The sequence below is a fragment of the Dermacentor andersoni genome, chromosome 8 (assembly GCF_023375885.2).
Source record: "Dermacentor andersoni chromosome 8, qqDerAnde1_hic_scaffold, whole genome shotgun sequence".
In the NCBI taxonomy this organism is placed as follows: domain Eukaryota; kingdom Metazoa; phylum Arthropoda; class Arachnida; order Ixodida; family Ixodidae; genus Dermacentor; species Dermacentor andersoni.
The window spans coordinates 31,038,697-31,062,223 of record NC_092821.1 but is presented as its reverse complement, the minus strand read 5'-3'; the positions used below and the strand labels follow the sequence as shown (position 1 = coordinate 31,062,223).

At 47.0% G+C, this 23,527-nt stretch overlaps 1 protein-coding gene across 1 annotated transcript in view; it reads left to right on the top strand.

Annotated features, from left to right (window-relative positions):
- Window positions 1-23,527, top strand: part of LOC126526149 (fatty acid synthase-like) — a 141,158-nt gene that overhangs the window by 103,274 nt on the left and 14,357 nt on the right. The window contains exons 21-23 of the mRNA XM_050174097.2: window positions 7,258-7,614; window positions 8,896-9,139; window positions 20,187-20,423. Coding sequence (XP_050030054.2) covers window positions 7,258-7,614; window positions 8,896-9,139; window positions 20,187-20,423 — 838 coding nt within the window. The remainder of the gene's footprint in view (window positions 1-7,257; window positions 7,615-8,895; window positions 9,140-20,186; window positions 20,424-23,527) is intronic.

Sequence of the window (23,527 nt, the reverse complement as noted above, 5' to 3'; positions counted from 1 at the left end):
AGGGAGAGTTCCTCCGATCGAATGTCTCCGACCGACAGGAAAGCCTTCCGATTGGATAGGTAAAAAACATAAAATCATACTGGCTTGGCACTGAACTCGAAGTACACTTTATTCATAGAAAATACTTGTTTGAATACGAACCCCGTATGGGTAAGCACAACTGTCACACACCATGAAGACAACAGAAACGAAAAAGGAATTAATAAAAACAGCCACGAGACTAGCACATATGTAACAAATATGCAACAGATGTGAACACTACGGCCATGAGGCCGTGACGCACTACTCCACGAAGGCATCAAATCGCACATTTCGCGCACGCAGTCCCATTTCTAACAAAGTCACCTCATTTTCAAAAAATGATACTGAGGACTGGATTACGCGCGTCATCTTTCGCTTCTTTATGTGCCGTGCCTCAACAATCATGCGTGCCCTTGTATTTGCGTCCTCGAAAAACGGATCTACATCATCGAAACCAACCTTAGTACCACAAAAGGCCAACTGAGCATACGCTTCGTCTCTCAATCAACTATGACGCTTTCTTAGACTTACTTTCATACACCTCCCACTTTGCCCTATTTATACTGGACTGCAGCAAATCGGTAGGACGTACACCACACCGCATGTTCAAGAAACAAGCCGCATGTGGTGCTTAACTTTGCAGCCAACTTATTCAGGAGCACTGTCACGAAAAGGTGCACTCACTGCTGAGCCAATGCTTCCAAGAGTGCAGTGTGACGACAACGCTCATTGCACGTCAATAGTCTTCAAACGGTGACAGTGCATTAACTTATTGAATCGGCGGCATTTTCTCGCTACTGGGCTCGCTCTTTTGCGAATTATTCTTCAGCTTTCTCAGAATTTTATCGCAGGCCAGAGAGATAAACCGAGTTCTCTAGCCGACATCTCTAAGCTCGTCAATTCACAAAGAAGCATTGGCTTGTCTCGTATAAGTGCAATATATATTAGGAATAGCAACTTTCTACTTCTATAGCACACTGTGGTATAAAGTTTGTAAACAGGGATGAAGTGCCTCAGACAGGCTGGCCAACGTTTCGATAGGAGGACCTATCTTCGTCAAAGGCGGCCTCGTCATCCTCGGCGTGTTAGTTTTAAAGGGTTAGTGCAGTGACGTCACGTGCGGGTGTTGTCGCTGGCGGCTGGTTTTAAAGAGAGAGATTACAAGAGGAAACAAGCGCTGTCGTCCGACGTCTGTGAGCTTCATTCTCAAGACGAGGGGACAAGAGCGTGAGAGTGGGCACGCGGGAGAAAAGAAAAGAAATAGAAGCAGAAAAAAAGGAAAAAAAAGGAAAAAATAAAAACGGGGGGGGGGGGAAAACCAGGGCGGCACCAAGACAGACAAAAAAGGGGGGAGTGAAAGAAAAAGAAAGAGAAAAGGGAAATCTTTAAGAAATACGGGGGCTTGGGAGCGTGTTGGGGATGCGAAAGGTTAGGAGGTATTCAGGGGGAGTCGTTGGCGGCATGTTTTTGAGGCATTAAAACGGCCGGTCAAGCGGTCCGCGCGCGAGTAACACAAAAGACAAAAAGAAAGAAAAAAAAAGGGAGAAAGGAGAAAACCCAGACAAAAAAAAGAAAAAAACATGAGTTGAAAGTGACTTGAGTAGCATAGTAGTAATACGTCGAGTAATCTTGAAATAGTTAAGGTGGCGACGAGGAGTCTGCGGTGCAATGTATGGGGTGACTGAAAGGCAGCGGCATGGTCTTTCAAGGGGCACTGCCCCACGCGCTTAACGTAGGTGTCGTTACGGCGGCATCCAGAGATGGTGATACTCTGGGTTGAGGCGCCGAAAAAGGCATATTGACTTCGGAATGTGTTGTCGAGGGGATTTCAAGAAAAAAAAAGGATTAAAAAAAAGGGGGGGGGAGGGAAGGGAGAGGGGGAGGGGGGCCGAAACCGGTATAACAAACAGGAGGGTGACGCGCGCAGAAGGGGGCAAGTGTACATGGAAGAAGGGGATCGTACAGTTGGTATAGACGTAAAAACCTGAAAGAGTACAATAAATTAAGTAGTAGGCAGGAAAAAAAAAATTTTTTTCTCCGAAATGGAAGAGTAGGTGAGGTTAAGAATTAAAGTTGGCTGGTGGCCTAATGTGTTTTGTGTATTGGTTGATGATATGAGAGTTTCAGGTTTAAGTTACAGCTTTTAAAGATTCTAAGTTGCCGCGTGCCAAATTAATTCCTGTCGGGTGTAGGCAATTAAACTTGTGTATGAGGTTTCTTTCACTCCCCCCTTTTTTGTCTGTCTTGGTGCCGCCCTGGTTCCCCCCCCCCCCCGTTTTTATTTTTTCCTTTTTTTTTCCTTTTTTTCTGCTTCTATTTCTTTTCTTTTCTCCCGCGTGCCCACTCTCACGCTCTTGTCCCGTCGTCTTGAGAATGAAGCTCACAGACGTCGGACGACAGCGCTTGTTTCCTCTTGTAATCTCTCTCTTTAAAACCAGCCGCCAGCGACAACACCCGCACGTGACCTCACTGCACTAACCCTTTAAAACTAACACGCCGAGGATGACGAGGCCGCCTTTGACGAAGATAGGTCCTCCTATCGAAACGTTGGCCAGCCTGTCTGAGGCACTTCATCCCTGTTTACAAACTTTATACCACAGTGTGCTATTCCATCTGTCAGCCCCTTTCTTGTTTTTGTACTTCTATAGCAGGAAGAATGGCATAGCGACTCGCGCGCTGCGGCAGAAGTGACCTCGGACCATTGCCTTCTTAACGATGCGAGCAAGGTTGTTTTACAGCGAAGCTGTCAGCGTCTAGTTGGTCGGCGTTTCTCGCGGCGCATCCTCATGAAAAAAAAAAAAACAATATACCTACAGTGATTGACGCAAAAAGCATACATTCTGTGGTATCACGCGTGCAACATGCAGCACAGCACTCCTTTAAATAAAAAAGAAGCAAAGAACAAGCATCCGAACCACATGCTCAATAATAATAAGATTACTGTTGCTCAAGATGCCGCGATGACGGCAGCTTGGGAGGTTGGGGGTGAGGTCACAGTTAATTTTCTTTGCCTTCATCCTCTGGTCGCTTCAACACTAGTAAATGAGGGAAGGTATTTAAGCTCCGAAGTTGGCGCCCCACGATGGTTAGATTGCACAGTGGCAGCGCGAACAAGAGCCGTTACCCTGTAAAGAGACGCTTTATTCAAACACCGAGTCCAAGCCCGAAACTCCGCACTCTTAAACTGACCCCTCCCGCCTCCCCTCGATAGTGTTACTGGACACTCGATATCTACGAAACATGATAAAAAACTCTAAAAAATAAATCAATCGCATCTAACGCAAAGGACCAATCTCCATTTCACACACAAAAGGATAACTTCGTGTAATCACGCCAAAAAAAGACGCATATGACTATGCTTATAATGCAGTACACTTCAAAGTCGCATTAATAAACAAGCCTCGCCATCCTACCAACGCAAGAACAATGATGACACACTCAGTGCTGCAACCAACACTATGAATAAGTTCGCGTGGGCTTGACCACTCTAAAAGAAGGCACATGAACAGGATGGAGTCCCAATTGTCCTGTTGTGTGGTGTCTGTCAGTCATCACTCCGCACCGTGATTGTCCCAACACGCGAGACCGACTTTGGGCGCCCCAAGGTACCCCCGATCGCACTAAGCGGGAGCGGCGTGATCGACTGCTTACTAAGAAATGCAACTGGTTGCTCCATTTCACCTACTTTTTGGGAGACGCGAGGGCCAAATACGATTTCCGATGCATCCGTGGCCAAGCAAAAACCTTTGCCGGGATCTAATGCTGTCAACCCCGGAAATGACGCGATGATCTTTTTAACTGAGTCGAATGCAACCTGTGCCTCCGAGTTCCACGGCAGTGTGTTCGGAACCCTTTTGTTTGTTAGTCCTGTCAGTGGCAAGACTAGTCTTGAATAGTTTGGCACATAGGCATGATAGTAGTTGAGAAGCCCGAGGACACTGTACAGTTCGCCCTTGGTCTTAGGCGGTCTCAGCTGCTGGATAGCGCGTACCTTATCAGGGTCTGCAGCATGTGCACCGGATCCGGCTACACTTAAAGCATATTTATGACCCCGTGACGAAGCTGGCTGAAAGGGGCCTATGCAGCCAAGGTAAATTACCTCAAAAGATGTCTGCGATCTATTCAGGGGCGTTATGGGCACCCGATCGGTTTTCAGCTTACGCGCATGAACCCGACACCCGTGACAACTCTGACAATCGCGCTTGACATCAGACGCCAATCATAGCCAAAAGAAGGCCCCTTTATTGCGCTTCTTTCTTTTTTTAATGGGATGTGACCACCACAAGTACTCTCCCGCGCTATAACCCTAACACTTCGGCTTGGCGCGACTTCGGTACTTCTAACTGGAGACACTGTTTCCCATCTAATTGTTCCCTGTGATAAAGCTACGGACCATCGATTCCCATGCCGTGCGACTCCTCTTCTTTCCACTATTCCGCGAAAGAACTTTCTGTGACTGGCCGAAGTTGCTCGCTGTCGCCTATATTATCGGCCCCTACAGCCTCCCAACTTTCCGATTGCTGCTGCCCCTCAGTTGACGTGGGATAGGTAGCTCGTGGCTCCAACGCTTGTGCGCCCTCTCCTCTCTCTCTCCTTCGTCTTTTAATGAGGTATTTGACCCACTCTTCGTGTTAGTCACCTGGCGCACATTGCTCAGTGGTTCCTTAAGTGCGCGCTGCACGGCGTTAGCGTTACGGGTAGAGCATAGAGTCACCTGTTCGTGCTGTCATATCGGAGAATACTGTTCCGGTCCCAATTCCTTTAATTTAAAGTCTATAGTCCAATCACATTCCTTCAGATCATTCAGTAGCTCTTGCCGGCAGTGACGAAGGTATTCGTAAACTTCTGGAGTGAGCAAAGCTGCCGCGCTGGTAGTTAAATGATAAATTACTGCGCAAAGCAAAGGCACACGCTGAGTAGCGCTCCCCGACGACCACGGACGACCGAGAGGCACATACATTAGTTGGGCGGTGACACTGCCTCCGAAAACACCAGTTAGCTATATTCTTCTGCTGATCTGACCCAAAATCTGAGTCGTTACCTCATTCACTCGTATCACTGTGATATGTGCACCTGAATCAATGAGCGCGACGCAGGACTTGCCTCCCACTCAGATCTTGATTCTCGGGTCACCCATCGGTTGGTTGTTCCCAAAGCCAGTGTGTCGCGGTAGTGTGGCACTGCTCAACTGACTTCTCATTCTGGGGAGCTACGCGCGAAACTTCTGCTTTCTTGGCAGTAGTGTCATGTGAAGAGTCACAATCTGTTTTAAAAATGAATCCGTTGTCCACATCTAAACCACTCCACAAAATTAGGGCTGAAGCTCGACACAGCGGCTTGTTTAGCTTGCGGTCTATAATTATGATTTCCTGAGGCAGTACCACCGTAATTACCTCACCTGCTAATGTCAAGGGTTTCGTCAAGGGTCCAGCTAATTCTGCTATGTCTCCGGCTTTCAGACAACCCTTTCCTTCCTCTTGGGGAACCAGTGAGCGGAGATCACTTGGCATTAACTGCTTTAGCCTATCAACTATCAGAAATTCCTCCAGACTCTCAAACGACAGCACCTCTCTGCTTCTGAGGTAATACGTGAACATTGTCTCCAGGCGTGCCGCACTTTGCCTCCAAGACTCGTCTGCTTCGCTCTTCCTTTTGAGAACATTCGGCGCTACTCACTTGGAGTCATCCGCAGTTTTTTCAACACTCTAGATTTTAGGTCGGAGTAACGCATCACACCAGCCTCCATTGATTGGCAACGAGTGTACGCATCTTGTCATTTAGGATGGAAATATAATCGTGCCCTGTATTTCCGCAGGTGCACTCAATACCCCAAAAGAGCGTCCCCGTTCTTGAACCAGAACGGCATGATTGGCTCATTAGTGGGCATAGGGGCAAGGGCTGCTTTCAACTCTTTCGCGTATCGTGCCATTACGGTGTGCTGATTCCGGTGACGAGGCACGCGACGACCTTATCGTATCCAGCTCTAGCTTGAGCTTTAACGCCTCTATCTCAAGCATGCATTTGCTGGTACGATCCGATACGTTAGCACTTTCACCTTCTATCGCGTTTCTATCTAAATCTGCCACCTGCTAGAGTATGTGTGAAAGGAAGTGCATTCAGTAAAAAGGACCTCGAGAGGGCACAAATTGAGCCTCAAGTTGTCGTGAAGCGTCGCCCGCTGCTGCTGTCAGCTACGTCTTACTTGTCTCCGACGCCCGTCGTGCCGGAGCCCTTCGATGCTCCAAATGCTCCACTGGACCACCCTTGGCGCTGACTCACTCAGTCGCGTCCACGTTCCTTGCTGCTTTGCTCCTGATGCAGATCACCACACAACCTCCTTTGTTGTTCATCCAAGTCCTTCGGCTTTGCCCTCGTTCATTGATGCGCAGCAACTCTCCTTTTGCTCAGCTCCTTTCTCGAAAACGTTGTCTGGCAGGCTAGTACGGTATGCCAGTACTGCTTCTCGCAGCGTACCAGGACGTCCAAGTTGCAGCGAGCGTCTAGTCAGCTTCACCGGACATAAGCACGTTCCTCGCTGTGGGCTGTCCGATCATGTCGACTGCGCCAGTTTAATATCCTTTCCATTTATCCTCCGCTAGCTTCAACACTAGTTAGGGAGGGAAGGGGTTTAAGGCCTGAAGTCGGTGCCCTTGATGATTCCAGTGCATGGTGGCAGCGCGAAAGAAGAGAGGTTGTCCGGTCAAGAGACGCTTTATTCAATCGCCTAGGCATTTTTCCGAGTCCAAGCCCGAAACTACGGTCTCTCAAACTGACAGTCACTACGCTTTCATATATAACACAATGAACCTAGTAACTGATTTCATTGTTGTTGCCGCACCGCTATGGGGTGGCAACGCATTGCTATGACTCCCGAGGAACACCATGAACATGAGGAGCGACAAAGGAAACAAAAATGCCAGTAGGACCAGTGGCGGCATGCTGCGAAAATTACTCTTACTCGAAGGACACGTTGATACAAATTAGAGCAAGGTGTATTAAGGTGGATTCAGGTATAGTCATGAAGGACACGTTACAATCTATGACATCACATATCATGGAGTTCGCCAACTAAAGAGAAGTCATAACACTTTCGCATTCAAATAACCCAAGGATGTGACTGTTGATTTTTGTGGGAAGACCTAATGTGGCCCATAGTATGGAAATTTTTTAGGGAGTTGCTAATGACTGAAGTGTGGCTAAGTGCGCGCACATTATCATAATACTGAATGATTGCAGATCCGACCGGAAGAAGAGAGTCAGTGCAAGCCGACTCACGCGCCTCCGGTCACAGTTGAGGCTGTGGCGCGTCCCTGCTTCTACGGACACAAGTCGTACATTATTGTCGGCGGCCTCGGAGGCTTCGGCCTTGAGCTCGCCGAGTGGATGGTCTCTCGTGGCTGTCGCAAGCTCCTCCTGATTTCAAGGACAGGAGTCCAGACAGGTTACCAGAGACTTTGTCTTCATCGCTGGAACAGCGTCGGTGTGGCACTGTTCGTCAGCAACGAAGACGTCTCCACGGAGGAAGGGGCTCGAAAAATTCTTGACGATGCAGCAGCCACGGGACCTGTCGGCGGAATTTTCAACTTGGCCATGGTATGTAAACTACACAGCGATTCATCATGCATGGTACGTAAAACGTAGAGCGTTAGCTGCAGCAATGTCATCATATGCCTATTCATGATGATTACAGCAGAAACAAAGCGTCTTCCAGGCAATATCCACTTACGCTTGCCATACAATAAACATCACTTGTGTACTATGCATGTAAAATTATCAAACTCATCACTGCAACTCCGCCACTCGCACTCTAGAGAGCATTCCTTCTTTTTTTTTTTTTTGCAGCCGACCTGTTGGTTTACCAGACCGCGGTTCATCTGCTGTTCTACTTGCGCGACTTAATCACATCCAGTCCTTCCTGTTAATCTAGCCGGACTAAGCTACCTCAACTAGCCCTCTTAGCGATAATGAATTTCTAATGGGACACGAAATATTGCCAGCCTAATGTTCCCCTCGAGGAAGGCGACGACACAAAATTGTGGACTTCTGATAAAGACCCATTGAATTGCTGTTCCTATTGTACATCACATCAGATTTTGTAATCTTGAACACAATCACACCACCAACTCTCGTTAACAACAAAAAAAAAGAAATTCCTGCCGAACCCATGTGACGATGAATGTCGACGTTAATGCCATCAGCAGGCCGATCTAGTCAGTGCTGTGTCACATAACGTGTGACGCGGCAGCTGCTTGGAGAGAGCGCTAGGGAAACGTTTTGCAATCTTGCTTTCATTAGAAGGAAATCTTGTCAGGCGAAGCAATGCACGCGAAAGGGAGTAGTGCGCTTGGCTGTTCGCACCTCCTAATCCTGCTACTGTAGCCATATGGAAGCTGGTGCGTTCCCATGTTACGCGAATTGTTCGAATACGTGCCCATATCCTCAATGAGGTAATTGTTGCTGGTATGAGATAAGTATTCATCTGTTTGTTATCTGATTGAGGTACTGAGAAAGCCTGGCTTACAGGCTACGACGCAACACTTCACTTTACCTTGATTGAAAAGTCCCGAATAGACACAAGACGGATGCTGACATTCCGCAATGCGCCTGTTGTCAGGTAAAAACTTTATCACAAAAAAATCTCCAAGCGAAAAGCTTTACCAAACGCTTGCCGTCACACCCAGTGCTCTTATCTTTATTTTTTGCTTTTTTACTCAAATGCTACGATTTATCATATGAGAGTATTACTCCTGATGGAAGCTGAGTAAAAAGACTCTTGTCAGTTCTACCTTGCTGCACCCAGTATCAAAATGAAATCGCGTAGTCTGCCGTTCTTTCATGGATTACAAGTGCTTGTTCCTAACGTACTATTTGCAGGTGCTTTGCGATGCGTTCATCGAGAACCAGACGATTGAGATGTTCGAAGAGGTGTGCAAGCCCAAAGTGCTGGTGACCCAGAGCCTGGACCTTGTGTCTCGGAAACAATGCCCCTTCTTGGACCACTTCGTCGTCTTCTCTTCACTGGTCTCCGGTCGTGGCAACGCCGGCCAGGCAAACTACGGTTACGCCAACTCGGTCACCGAGCGCATCTGCGAGCGTCGTGTATTGGACGGGCTACCGGGTCAGTTACCATTATTTCAACCGACACCTGTTTCTTAGCCTCGTGTGCTACGCCATGGACCAGGTGCACGTGATTACCGCTCGGTGTGTCTGTATGCTACTTGAACAATTGCCTTTCTCAAGTCTGCAAGCGAAAAGACCGCCACATATCCGCTAACACATATCTGACCCGTGCAAAGCCCCTAATCACGAGAAACAGCAATGACTTAAACTTATCTGTCTTTTTTGATCGGACCAACACTTTTAAATGCAGTTTTTTTGCCTAGGACAATTGAACTTTGGAATAACCTGCATGGTTCCATCCGTTGTTTACCACATAAAGAATTTGGGGATGCTATTGAGTGCTCCCCTTAGCCATGTTAGTTACATATGCTTCTTTTGTATAGTGATTAGTTTTTTTTCCACATTTTGTATTCACCCACTCCTGCAATAGCCCTTGCGGGTTGCAGTATCTGTAAAAAAATAAAATAAATAAATCACGTGCAATGGCCAACGTGAAATGAACAGAATTTTGAGAAGCAGCAGTAAAAGAAATATAATTAGCACATGTGAACCTTAAATAACAATAAAAATAACTAAAGATAGAAATAGAAAAGCTCGAACGTTACCACGTTGTTTGCTATCGAGGCAACACGTGTGCACTAATTTTGTTACTTCTCAATGGCAACTTCTTCCAGCATATCAATTGCGTGAAGCATGCTTGCACAACCATCAATAACTTTTTAAGATGTTCTGCATTCAAAAGTGCGTATGATGATACGTTGGTATAATCCGTAGATTGAAATATGTGGCCTAAAGAAATTAACTTTAAATAATTAAGAAGCCTAGCTGCAGGTGTCTATCCGTAAACTGTGCTAGTCCGGTACTTCTAGGTGCTCGCTGCTAGCCCTGCTTCCGTTGCCACTTTGATTAAGCTGAATCCTTAATTGTAACAACTGTACTTCCCGCACTCCGGCTTCCTTCACCGCCACTCGCTCCCTCTCTTTTTCTTCGCGCTCTTTCTCTTTTTCCTCTCTTGCCAACGGCCGCTCTTGTCCGGCTACGGCCCACCCCTGTTCCGCAAACAATGTCCTGAGCTCAGCACCCTGTAGGCCTAACTGCAAAAGAAGAATTCGGGACATCTAGGCTGCGGTTTTTGCAATGAGTTCCATGTGCACCAAATAAGGCAAGCCGCAATCCGCCTTATTGGCGTTTGACGCACTGCATTTTCTATCGACATGTCGAACTCCATTCCCTCCAAAATGCCCCTACACCTCAAGAACTTGCGCGCTCACAATTCACATTCACGGGCATTCGACGTTTAGCAATTATGTGTCAGTAGCACTAATTGATCAATATTTCCGATTCTCGTTCTTTGTTCACTGTGCTGCCTTCGTACAGAACGCCTTGTCACAAACGCCCCTTTAATGTCACCGCTTGTGATTCGGTCGCCGTCGGCGCGAAGTTGTCGACGGGGTACACAAGCCAGTTGGTAAATCTGTACTCAAGCGAACACAGCGAAAGTGTCAGAGTCGGGAGAAAGAGAGAAATAATATGTATAGACTGACAACGACACACGATTGAAACGAAACACAAAAAACACAAGAACACTAACACGCAAGCACTAAATCTAGGTCAATGATGATGACAAAATAAGTACAACGGACAGTTAACAGTAAATATAGAAATTAACAGTACAGAAAACACACTTTACGGTGCTCAACTAAACAGAGTTCAAAAGAAAACAAATTATGGCATATGCATGGGCGGGCAGCAGCAGCAAATCCATAAAGCATGGAGTCGACGGCAGAGCTTTCCCGAAGAACGCTGGCAAGCCGATCTCGTTGCGGTGGATGCAACGAGATCGCTGGGTTGGGTTTCCCGCAGGTCATAGGTTTGACGTCTTCCCTCGATCAGGTTGAGCTAACTTGAGGGGAACTGCCGTGAGCTTCGTTGCAGACGTTGGTTTGTCGTCTTTTACGTCAACTAGTAACTCGCAGTTCAGTTGCGGCTAGGCGGGCAAGGCGATAATGGACTGCACTAGCTCCGTGACACTTCTCAGCAGATTGTAGGCTCTGTTTCCTGACTGCTTAGCTCGGTGTAAAACATGCGTTTAAATAACGTCTCATTTCGATAGTTCCCTGTGTGGCGGAACGACAGATATTGGTGACGATACAATCAAGTTTGCCCCATTGTATCCCGGCTTCTCCCAAGGTCATGGCCGCGCCCTCTTTAATTAGGGGTGAGGGAATGGGTGATTCCCCTGCTGTAGAAGTCGCGCACTTGTATTGCACCACACACGCACACCCTTAGGGTGAGTCTGTGGCGGGCCTCTGTTGTTGATTCACAGACACAGGAGAAATGATGGCAGCCGGCCATACGGCGCTGTCGGCACACACACACACACACACACACACACTGTCTGCAATTCGTGGACACTGGATTGTACAGAGATGCTCCATATTTCGGAGTATTCGCACCCCTGCCTTTTTAGTAAGCTTCTCAATGCAAGCGCGCGGCAAAACGTACACAGCGATTCCTACAAAAAGCCGTCGGGGCATCACGGTCACCCCGACTACAACAAGAAAATAATTTCTAAGCCTGCCTTCCACTTCTTCCGGCCGCTTGCCCGAGTGGCTGGCAATAACAATCTTCATTGTTATATTGCGCTCAGTTTTACACAGACGATATTAAGGAAGGACAGGACGTGGATGGACGTAGCGCAAACTACCAACTGTTTAATACTGTTAAATAACGCGCTTATATTCAAGGAGATATGGCGGGGGGGAGGGGGGTATAAAAGATATGACAAGTTGAAGAAATGTGATCATAGTTCGGGTCAGGCATACATCGTTCACTTGCACCCGTTCGCCCTGGCAAACTCGGCCTCAGGGGTGCTATGCAGGATGCGCCGAGTTTGGCGAAACTCGGGATCTTCACGAGCTCTGGCGACACCCCAAGATGAAAGCACAAATGGTACCGAGACACAGTTTATCTTTCGAGAAGCCTCCAGTTTCATTGGTTTATCTCGATTCACTCTGGGTGGCTATCATTCCTTGGGCGTTGCCTTCTGGGCGGTCGACAAACTGGGGCTCACGTGATCATACCGTCGGTGCATGGTCGCGCCTTCTTTCACTTGTTTGTCGTTCCACCGAGTGCATTACACGCACAAGCGAGTTATAAAACAAATGCATTTAATACAATATTATTAGTTAGTTTAACGTGGTTTAAAAGCATTTTAAAGCTTACAAGATGTACACTGAATGTGTATTCGACTAATTTGTAATTTAGTACGCTTCGCATTATACCACGAGGGAACGCTGTGGTGGCGTCATCACATACATTCATCGGGTGAGCATGGCGGCTAAACATCGAAGAGGCCCAGTGTAAACAAACTCGTACAACGAGCTTGCAGTGCGCGACGTAGTGATCAGGCTCGACGATGACCACTATTTCTTGGATAGTTCTGTTCCTCCGTGAGCAATCTTTCCGTGCACCCCGAAAGACTGCGAATAGCTTAGGCGATTTTACAGATCGCAACGCGTACTTACTGTTCACGGCACAATCCTGAACAGACAACTTATCCGGTGCTGCTTCTGTGAGTGCGCTGAGTTCCTCCACTCTGCGTGACTGCGAGCGTCACGAATATTGCATAGTGTGTGCAAAAGGAAGACAGCCGATATAGCTACGATGCGACAAGGAGGTGGTGCCGACGATGGATCTCGCAACCAACACAGTGACGGAGGCATCGACAAACTGCAGATAAGTATATTTCTACTGTTTCATATTTAGCATAATAATAGTGCACGGATTAAGTCACTTTCGTAGTAACGAACTGAATGTCCTGCAGTTTAAAAAAGGCATTGAGAGCCAATGAGTGTTCGTGCTTTTACATGTGCGTGGGCCCGCGAAAATATGGAAAAGATAAAGGTAACCTTCACTAACTTAGTGATATAACAGAAGTTCATCAGCGACATTCAGCCCGCAGAATCTATGGAAGAGTATCTTTATCCAGGTGAAATATCAATAGCAGGTACTGATATAAAGCAGGAAACTTATACAAAAATTTCATGGGTTGAACAGCACATGGGAGGCATTACCGAATTGTGATCGCCACGTTACCGATATCCTTGAAAAATGTTTAGAATCGTTGCATTCTACCGGTTATGCAATATGGGACATAAACCTGGAGGTTAACAAAGAAACTTGAGAAGTCGAGGACTGTGCAGAAAGCGAAGTAACAAAAATTGTTGGAGGCAGCATTAAGGCAGGAAGACAGTGGCGTAGTAAACCGTGGCAACTGATATGCTAGTTGAGATTTAAAAAAAAAAATGGAATCGGTAGGCAGGCCATGCACATCTTCAATCACTTGTTGCCAATTTATAACAGGTGATTACATAAGCGTGACAGAATGGATGTCAAGAAGAGAGAACTGCAGCCGAGGATGGTAGAAAATTGCGTAATGGGACAAAAATATGATGTTTGTAGGCATAGGATGCAATCAGCTCGCATAAGACGGGATTGTAGGGAGCGCCATTGATTTCGCAGTGAACAAAAATAAGTTTGTGGTGCTGACAGTAGAGACTCGTGAAGGTTCGGGGACACGTCAGCTGTTGGCACACTAATAAACATTACAACTGGCTCTGAAAAATACAACCCTTTATGAAAAATAAAGCAATGTTGTCCCGACAAATTGTTTTATCATGCATACACTAAAGGCTTCCACAGTCAAGGGCAGTTAGTACCAATAGTGCAATGAGCATTTTTATTTGTAAATAATGGTTTATATGCGGTTGATTCATTCCAACAATCCACTTTTTTTGCAGCAAAACATTCTGCTGCTGGAGGCACTCAACTGCCCGGTGGCAGTAGGCGAGCGCCAGGCACATGCTCTTGATAGTGTGGCAAGGTCCAGAGGGCTGCTCTGCAACAGTAGGATCAGTGCACTCACTGCTTTCCAGTCGAGCCCCCAGAACACACCTTATAAAGGAGCTTTCAGTTTATTATTTTGTTTATTATTCAAGAGCATGAATAAAATTATTGCAGTAAACATTGTGCTGTGCATATTGGGACACTTGTAACATGCACTTTATGTCTCTTCAAAATGGGCAAACACATAAGACAACCTGGACCGTGTAAATGAAAAAGACACTAATGCAGCATATACGTCATTGTGCTGTTTGTTCTTTCTATGTGCAAGAATACAGTGGGTGTTGATTAGCCACAAGATGAACGGTGTGTGTATTTCACAATGAAATGCAGGAAACGGCATGACCTTAATAATGCTATCACCTATAGACTGTGCACATGAATGCAAACGTGCCATTACATGCATGTTCGATACCACATATTCTTTAACAATGTCATATATTTGCATGTACTAATTTTCACACAGCTTAAGCGCATGCATAGCTCACTTGTGATGTATCCATTTCATAGGCCAAATAATTGTACACTTTGTCCTTTTGTGTTGTATGAAAAGCGGCATCCTCTAGTCGGATACAACTTCACAAGACAGGAGAGGCCCCGCCCAGATGACCAAAGCGCAGCAGCCGATTGCCTCCACATAGTCCCTCTCTAAAGAGCGGGTATTAGTGCGTCGAGCGGCACGACGTCAGTGTAGAGTGTGTGCCCATTGGTGCAGGCTTGTGTTCACCTGCCGTTGAAGTGCAGATTCTGCGGCCTCCTAAAGTTATATCTGACCATAGAATCACGTAATGCCTTGCACTGGTTGCATAGACTTTAGCAACTTGATAGCACACAATGATCAGGAACAGAAATCTATAAAGGCACCCAAGCAAAGCTGGCTGGCCACACATCTATTATGAGGGGCTGTAAACAGTTCTCACCAAATATTCCCTTGACATCCTTGAAAAAGAGGTGGTGTTTGGCACTTTAGAATCAAAAACAGATTACAGTGAATGCTGTGTACCACGTTAAAACAAACTGAGCTTGGTTATCTGCACAGCATGTAATGAAAGCTTGTGCTTCACATAGGAAACAAAATGCTCTGTCCAGTACAACTGTCGAGTTTGCTGTGGCACCTATTATGTCATTAGTGTCGACATACAAATTTTCAAAGGCGATTCATTTCACCATTATTTTTGTATGATGGTTCTTTCAATCAGTGCTTGTATTACATGAGCAGGTGGGTTTGAAAGCAAAGCTTTGTTTGCAAACCTTCAGACTTCTATAATTGTGTGGCAAGGCACTGGCATGGTGTCGAATAGCTTACACTTCCTCGGTCCTGCACCGAAGAGGCCCAATGCTCTACTTGAAGTTGGACCGCACAATTCGACGGCACACAAAGAAGAATAACACACCCAGCAGAGCGTTCTGCTGTGTGTATTCCTCTTCTTTGTGTCCCGTCGAATTGTGGTGCAATTCAGCTACAAGCTTCTATACCAATACAACGAGTCTTCAACCTCACCAATGATCTAGTTATTAAGCCACAATGGCACACATCTTTGAAATGTCCCAACACGAATTAGCTCTCCAACAAATCACCGCAAGCATAAAATTTTGCAGCACAGGTGTATGTACGTGCCATATTCTGTACCACTAAAGTCGCAGGAATTAAAGGGGCAAGCATTAACCAGCCTTACTGCTGCCGTTGCCATCATCATCATGACACCAATAGAAAGACAGTGCTGCGTTTCAGTAAAGGGAGTGCCGGAGGGAAAGGCGTGACAGCGAGGCTTGAGGCTTACAATAAAAATAGCATTTACAAGACATGTTCAATGCCAAAATATGCTGCATATCACTCATCCTACTTTGGAATTGCTGCAAGCTTTTACACGTTTGAGCATGTCACAGTTTGTGTAATCATTGCTCTAAAGCTGTACAAAAGGTCTATTCAATCTGCAATCTTTATTTTTATCATGGCGGGTTAAAGACCCACTTTTCATTGGCATCTGCACCACATTTCTCCCGATATGTAATTTTGCCTTGGTGGTTCACGACATCTTCACGCACACCGAGTTCTGCAGAGCATTGGATCTGCATTGTTCTACTGCTAAAGAATTAGAGCCCTATATGAGACGAAAATATACGATTTGTCCATACAGAACATGCCCCCCCCCCAAAAGAAATACACTGAACCACTGGCACATGCACCAACAGTGCACACAGCAAACACTCTGAAGTATTTTCTTCATGCAAGCCAGCACACTAAGATTCTCAATGCATTTTCATTTTGCCATAAATGCATAGGCACAACCGGCTTGGCGCGACATCCGCATCTCGCAATGCAACAAATTGTGCAATGCCTTACTGTTTCATAGTGTGGCCGATAGATGACGCATGACCAAAATTCAGCATTATGCATACTAAGTAACTTGTACTAAGTACTAAGTAATCTCATAAAAAAAAGCAAGTTCTTTATCAGATTAGCATTCACAGGGTACTTCACACAATTTGTGATATCCATCTATCTATTTATACTTCATTAACCTCTTTCCCCAAGAAAGTGAGCCATTTGGAAGGCACCTTGATAGACAAGTAGAACAATCGGTAAAAAGTCAGCAACCAGCGAAAAAGTCAGTATTATAGGCTGCCGCATGTGTGACGTCGGAAACCCAAAATTTAGGTCGGCTACAGAGAAGTGACAAATTTGGCAATATGGTGCGTCTAGACATTGCTACAATGCTAATCAGAGTAACGCTGACATTGAAGGCACCTTAATTCCTACGTACGTTGCGTCGACACACCCGACTACGTTCGTAATGTCTCCGCGAAGAAGCGTTTTTTTTTATAAATGCCCGCTCAGCCGCAGTCTTCGGGAAAGCCAGCCACCGCTTCCGCACCGCCGCATCAATAAGCGCATCAGACATCTCTGACACAGAGGCTCGCAATAGTTTGATGACGTCCAATGTAACGCTCGGCGCCGACGCTTCCCTGAAAACTCCCCAGTCCCGTAGAAACGGAGGGCGCAGAGGACTTGCTCTTCAACGGTGAGCGAACGAAGCCCGCCACGCTGTCTCCACAGACGAGAGTCTTCGCCTAGCTCGTCACACAGCCAGCGCACTGATGTCTTCGACAGGCCAAGATGACGCTGAAACTCCACGGCGGTCATGTACGCGAACGGGTCCAGACGGTCATACTGACGCTTGCTGCCGCTGGCTGCAATAACACAGGCTGCTGCTGCCGCCGCCATGTTCCCGAGTTGAACTCGGAGGGGGTTTCGCGATGTACGAGTTTAGCACGAGTTCGCCTGTCAATCAAAGCCAGAGGTCACGCCCCGCGCGAGGCATGTAACTCTAGTGCGCGCACCCACCAAGGTTGGGCCACGCCCAACTTATCTTTCGGCAACAGCGACGCGGTGCCGAGCTGAGAGGCATCAACAATATTCACCACCGACATAAAACACGCACAACACACTGTCATCGGTGATGTACTGCGCACTACTATCAAAAACAAAGCGTTGACTGTCGCTGGCTTCTCGGGCTGAGATGGCCCCACAGCACGGTTTCATTGCCTGCATTGTGGCGACGTAGCGCACAGTAAATAATTATCGGCACGTCACTGTAGCTGCTTGCAAGGCGTCGATGCGCCGAGGGTGACGACGATGCTGAGGAGTCCGTATCGCAGCAGTCGTTTGAGATGGCTGCTCCGTCATCGGTGATGTATCGGAGCCACAACGTCGTAAACACGATCAGCGTCCGAGAATCGCTCGCTCTTCTAGACCCAGGGCAATGGCATTTCTTCATCACAAGCACTGCGCACTCAACAGTTCCACCACCTTCCTCAGTTCGAAGTCTCATTTTATAGCCGCACACAAGAGCCCTCACCTGCCAAAATGCGATTCCTGCGGTGTCGTTACGATATCCTTCTGCGATCGCTGCTGGCTCCAGCATAAGTAATCCGCAAGCACCTTGGTGCGCACAAAACACTCAAATACTGCGTACATGCGCTCAGAGGCACTTTCAGTGGGCAAGCGATGACAAGCGATGAACTGTGTCGATGGGAAGCACGCACTTCTTCGAAATGCATCGCCGAGGCTTCGCGCACAAAGATAAACTGGTACATTTTCACTAAACTGCGTCACTACGAGCACTACGGACCACCATTTTGTAGCGACAACCGTTGCTCCCGTATTTATGACTAGTGTGTCGTTTTTAGTTGGTAAAGCGGGCGTATTAAGGCGCCTGCGATGAACAGCCGTACCATGGCGCTGCGTTTCTATTCCCCTAATAGAGAAAGAGTGGTGGTCACTGACATTATTGAGAATAGCACTGTAGCGCCCCTAGGCGACTTCTCACCGTATGAACTGCCTCGTGCGTGCGACCCGGTTCAATGTATCCGCTTCTAAGCTTTCGCCTCACTGTCGCCAACGTTTTGACTGTCGCCACTCGCGGCAAGAAGTGCAAAATTTAATATATTTGCTCGATCTCCGTTTGTCATCAGAAATTTCTAGCATTCAAAACGAAAAACAGACACTTAAAGAAATAAAAATGTTCGTTATTTTACTTGTTGTATTATAACGTATTCGTTTGAGCGAAAGCGTAGCTGCAAGAATGCGCCGCATGTACCCTGTTCGCATTCGATGGAGGATAGAAAGATAGTTGCCGAAAGATGAGGCACGCCCTTGACGCGCCCGGGAAAGGCGTGGCAAGCGGCTCACGGCAAGTCTGCAGACAGACAGCGGGACAGTCACGGTATTGCTAAGTTGCGATAATCCGTTGATAACAATACGCGGCGCTGGCGAGTTTCGTTGTGCAGCCGTCTGCGCTTGAAACGTGGAAGCAGCGTGCCGCGCAGGGTGCGCTCATGTTGTCATACGCGGCTTTTTGTCTACATATTTTTTTGCCTGCAGCCTTTGCGCGTTCCACGCTATCTCCGTTCACTGACTGCCGTCGAGCAAACTCGGGTAAAACTCGGGTGAACGAGAAACTCGGCGCATCCTGCATAGCACCCCTGGTTTGATAAGCGCGATGGACGGAGTGCTTACGCACATTTCTTTTTCTTTAGCTATCGCAAGCGCCTCCCATATTTCTCGCTCCGTTTTGGTTTTGATATGCCAATCACTGTGGTGCTTTCTAGTAGCGGAGAGCATTTGCATTGCTTGCAATGTGCAGCCAAGTTGCTAGGTGGAAATGCTCTCCGCTACTAGAAAGCACCACAGTGATTGGCACATCAAAAACAAAAACGGAGCGAGAAATATGGGAGGCGCTTGCGATAGCTAAAGAAAAGGAAATGTGCGTAAGCACTCCATCCATCGCGCTTATCAAACCTGAGGTCGAGTTTGCCAGGGCGAACGGGTGCAAGTAAACGATGTATGCCTGACCCGCACTATGATCACATTTCGTCAACTTGTCATATCTTTCATACCCCCCTCCCCGCGCCATATCTCCTTGTATATAAGCGCGTTATTTAACAGTATTAAACAGTTGGTAGTTTGCGCTACGTCCGTCCACGTCCTGTCATTCCTTAATATCGTCTCTGTAAAACTGAGCGCAATATAATCATGAACGTTCTCCAACTAGCCCCCTTCATTGCTTTACTAAATACCAATCTTGCTCTCCGTTCACTATTTCCACGACGGTCTGGCGCCCGTCGATTGGTGCTTGGCCAAAACAAATAATGCCGCACCGTGACATCAATAGTTTTTGCGAGAAATCTCCAAGCAATGAATTCTTGCACAGGGCTATGATCAGTGTAGACCATTATCCTTCCCGATGGATTTAAAGCGGCTACAATCATATTGGAAACATTCAACACACCGCAGAACATCTAGCAGACTATTGTATGAGGGTATTTATGTGGCTATGGATTAAAGGACGCATTCATACCCGTACGTATAGCTGCCTTGGCGCAAAGTAATTGATAGATATTCACCATCTTATGAATTCCAATGCAGTGTGTCAGACACCAATAAAGCGGATTGCGGCTTACCTTATTTGGTGCACATGGAACTCATTGCAAAAACCGCAGCCTAGATGTCCCGAATTCCTCTTTTGCATAAGGTTGATTATGCGCTATCGCTGCCAGTGCAGAAACGCCTTAGCCGCAGCCGTGACCTTTGGTGAGTGCACAGCAACCTAATAATATATTTGTTTCTGTTCCGGCAGGATTGGCGATCCAGTGGGGTGCAATCGGGGACGTGGGTGTACTGCACGATAACATGGTTGATGATGCGACACTAGCTGGAACTATGCCGCAGCCAATTAGGTCATGCATGGCGGTTATGGACCGGTTCCTGAGCCAAAGCAACCCCGTTGTCTCTTCCTTCGTCAAGAGCAGCTTGTCCTCGACGGCGGACAGCAAGGAGAAGCGAGATCTCGTTCAGACTGTGGGGTACATCCTCGGTGAGGATTGATAGTTTGCCATTTCTGAGCTACGCAATTTACAGATCTCTGACCTACGGCGGTATTACATCCCCATAGTCTATTCCAAACTGTCTTTATATTCTCCAGCAAAACAAAGTTCAGGTTGCACTGAGCTGACGGCACGTTTGTTATTTTTAGTTCTTGTGCCCCCGTTTTTGATATCCTGGCTACCTCAAACACGATAGTGACACTTAAGAATTCCGTATTTATATTGCATCTTAACAATGCAGGTCAGTGAAAGATAGAATCAATAATGACGTGGTCTATCCGTAAGGGTCCGTAAGGTTTTCTCTGCCGAAACGCAACTAGCTTTGTTTCTGCACAACTTGCATGTAAACCTTGACTCTAACCAACAAACTGACGCTATCTTTCTGGACTATAAAAAAGCCTCTGACAAAGTTTCTCACCGCCACTTACTACTAAAGCTTTCTTTCAACTTACACAGTGACGTACTCAAATGGCTCAAAGCATTGCTTACTGATCACTACCAATTCGTTTCTATAAATGACAAATCATCCACTCTTCCCCCTGTAACTTCTGGTGTCCCTCAGGGATCAGTTGTCGGTGCTCTTCTCTTGTTAATTTATGTTAATGATTTACCGCTACACGTATCTTGCAATATACAAATTTTTGCCGATGACTGTGTCATTTACCATCCAGTTTCGAATGCTACTGATGAAAACACCTTACAACAAAGTCTTAACAACGTGCAGTCTTGGAGTGAAGATAGGTTGATGACCGTAAAGGTGCCCTGAACCACCCTTCGGGCTTGGTGAAGTAACATAGTCCGCGGACAGCATACGCTGTTGTGAACATCTCAGCCAAGTTCTGCTGTCGTACGCGATCCGTAAAGCTCGCAAGCGCAGCGCGAAGTCACCTTTCTCTCAAACGCTCTCGTTTCAAGAACCTCATGATCCTCGCTCTTTTCTGTGTGTTTTATTCCGTCATGAAGCACACTCCAATACACGGCTGCTATTGGTCGCTGGGCTCGGCTGCACCGCGGTCGCCGCGAGGTGCCGCCAAGAGTCCAGTGGCTAAGCGCACTGCGGCTCTCTGAGGACAGCCGCGTTAGGCTTACGTTTAGCGCGGCACAGGCACCAAAACAGAAATTTTAACTTCGCGCTACGGTGATGTCTCCGCCGTAGCCTTCGCAGTGCAAGGCATCGGAGGAGGAAGGGGAGCACAGCTAAGGCCGTGTTTGATCGCCGATAACTCCGCTTCTGCTGAACGCATTGAAGTACTTTTTGCGGCAAAGTGGTTCTGAAACAGCCTATCTTCACTTCAAATGTCTTTCTCCACTTCGATAAAAAGTGGTTCAGGGCCCCTTTAATACCAACAAATGTAATCATATATTTTCTACCCGCCGCCGTAAACCTTTCCTGTCCTCTTACACAATAGCAAACGTTGTCATAGAATCAGTATAACTTAAGTCCTTGGGCGTCACACTTTCTCATGACCTCAGTTGGGGTACGAATATTTCGAACACACTTTCATCAGCTAACAGAACTATTGGCATCATGAGACGGCACTTCCGTGACGCCCTGCAGAACGTAAAACTCCTAGCTTTCAAATCCCTTATAAAACCGAAAGATGAATACACATCACCCATTTGGAATCCGTATTCCTCGATTCCTTTCAAAATGGCGTCGTCAGATACATCCATTCATCCTACTCGTATGACGTAAGGGTATCATTCTTAAAGGGACACTAAAGGTTAATATTAAGTCAACGTGTACTGTTGAAATACCATCCCAGAAACCTCGAAGCCCTTGTTTCGTGCTAAGAAGAGACTTATAATAAGCGAAAATGCGTACTGAAGCGGCCGCGTACCTCTAGCGCAGTTCAAATCACCCGCCCTCCGATCGAGGAGTATCGACGTCATGGTCTCATAGTTACGTTGCGAGGTCGGTGAGTAAAACGGCTCTCGCAGACGGCGCTACGGATTTTCTGCGCAAAACGCAAACGCGCGGCCAGAAACAGAGCCAAGACAGAGCCGACAGCAGCTATGGTGGCTAGCGGAAGAGAAAGCGCGCGACGATAAGCTTGTTCTTTATTTCATGACGCCAACTTTGACGGTCGTTGCAATGGACGACCCTGACAACGACACATTGGCTCGCGATGCTGGGCTCAAGTTCAGCGATTTAAGCACTGATGCATGTGACCTGCTGCTGAGGGCTCGCGCTGCCGGCGTCGTTGCGTACTGCTACGCCGGCGGCCTGCTTCGAAAGGCACTCCACGCGACTTCAGTCAGTCGGCGTTGAACTCGTAATCCTCTGGACGAAAGTGCAGCGAGCACACTACGTGATTTTTCGGCTCTTTGCCAGCGCGCTGTGGCAGAGGTACGGCACTTAACCATTTCGAACGGAGAGGTTCACTCGTTGGCACACAGTGATAAGAAACGTTGGATTCGCCGCTGCAACTACCCTTGGCCAAGTTCCGCGGACCGTTCGCGCATCCCACGACATCACATGGACGTGGCATCCTCGCTGCTTGTTCCAAATGCAAGTTTTGCAAGCCAGCAGGACCACCGCAGCACGACGCGATAAAGAAACAACTGAAACTCCAAAGCGCGCGCGGCGCAATGTCGAGCGAAAACGAAACCTTTCGATCACCCATACTACTCAAGGGTAACGTCAAAATGTTATTTTTTCTTAGAATCGAATAGAAGTAGGCAAGTAGCATTTTCTTCCGTCTTATAATCTAATGAAATGATCTTTCTAATACGAGTAGTTGAGTACTAGTGACATAAATTATGATGAGGAGTGCTTTCGTCAACGGGCTAGTACCGGAATGTCGCTGGGGGGTCTCAAATCGTGTCACGCATTTACCTCAATTTGTCGGTTACTAAAGCTCTGTTCGCGATAATATTGACGCCTTAGACGTTCCAGAGCATTGCTTTATCACTTTAACGTGACTTTCTGGTAACCTTTAGTGTCCCTTTAAGAATAAAATCTGATTTACAGCCCCTTGCATGTCGCCGTTCTACAGCCAGTCTTTCCCTTTTTCATAAGTTTTTTTACACTTCCTTAAATCACGAGCGATATATCATACCACCACCACGCATATCGCTACGAACTGGGCAC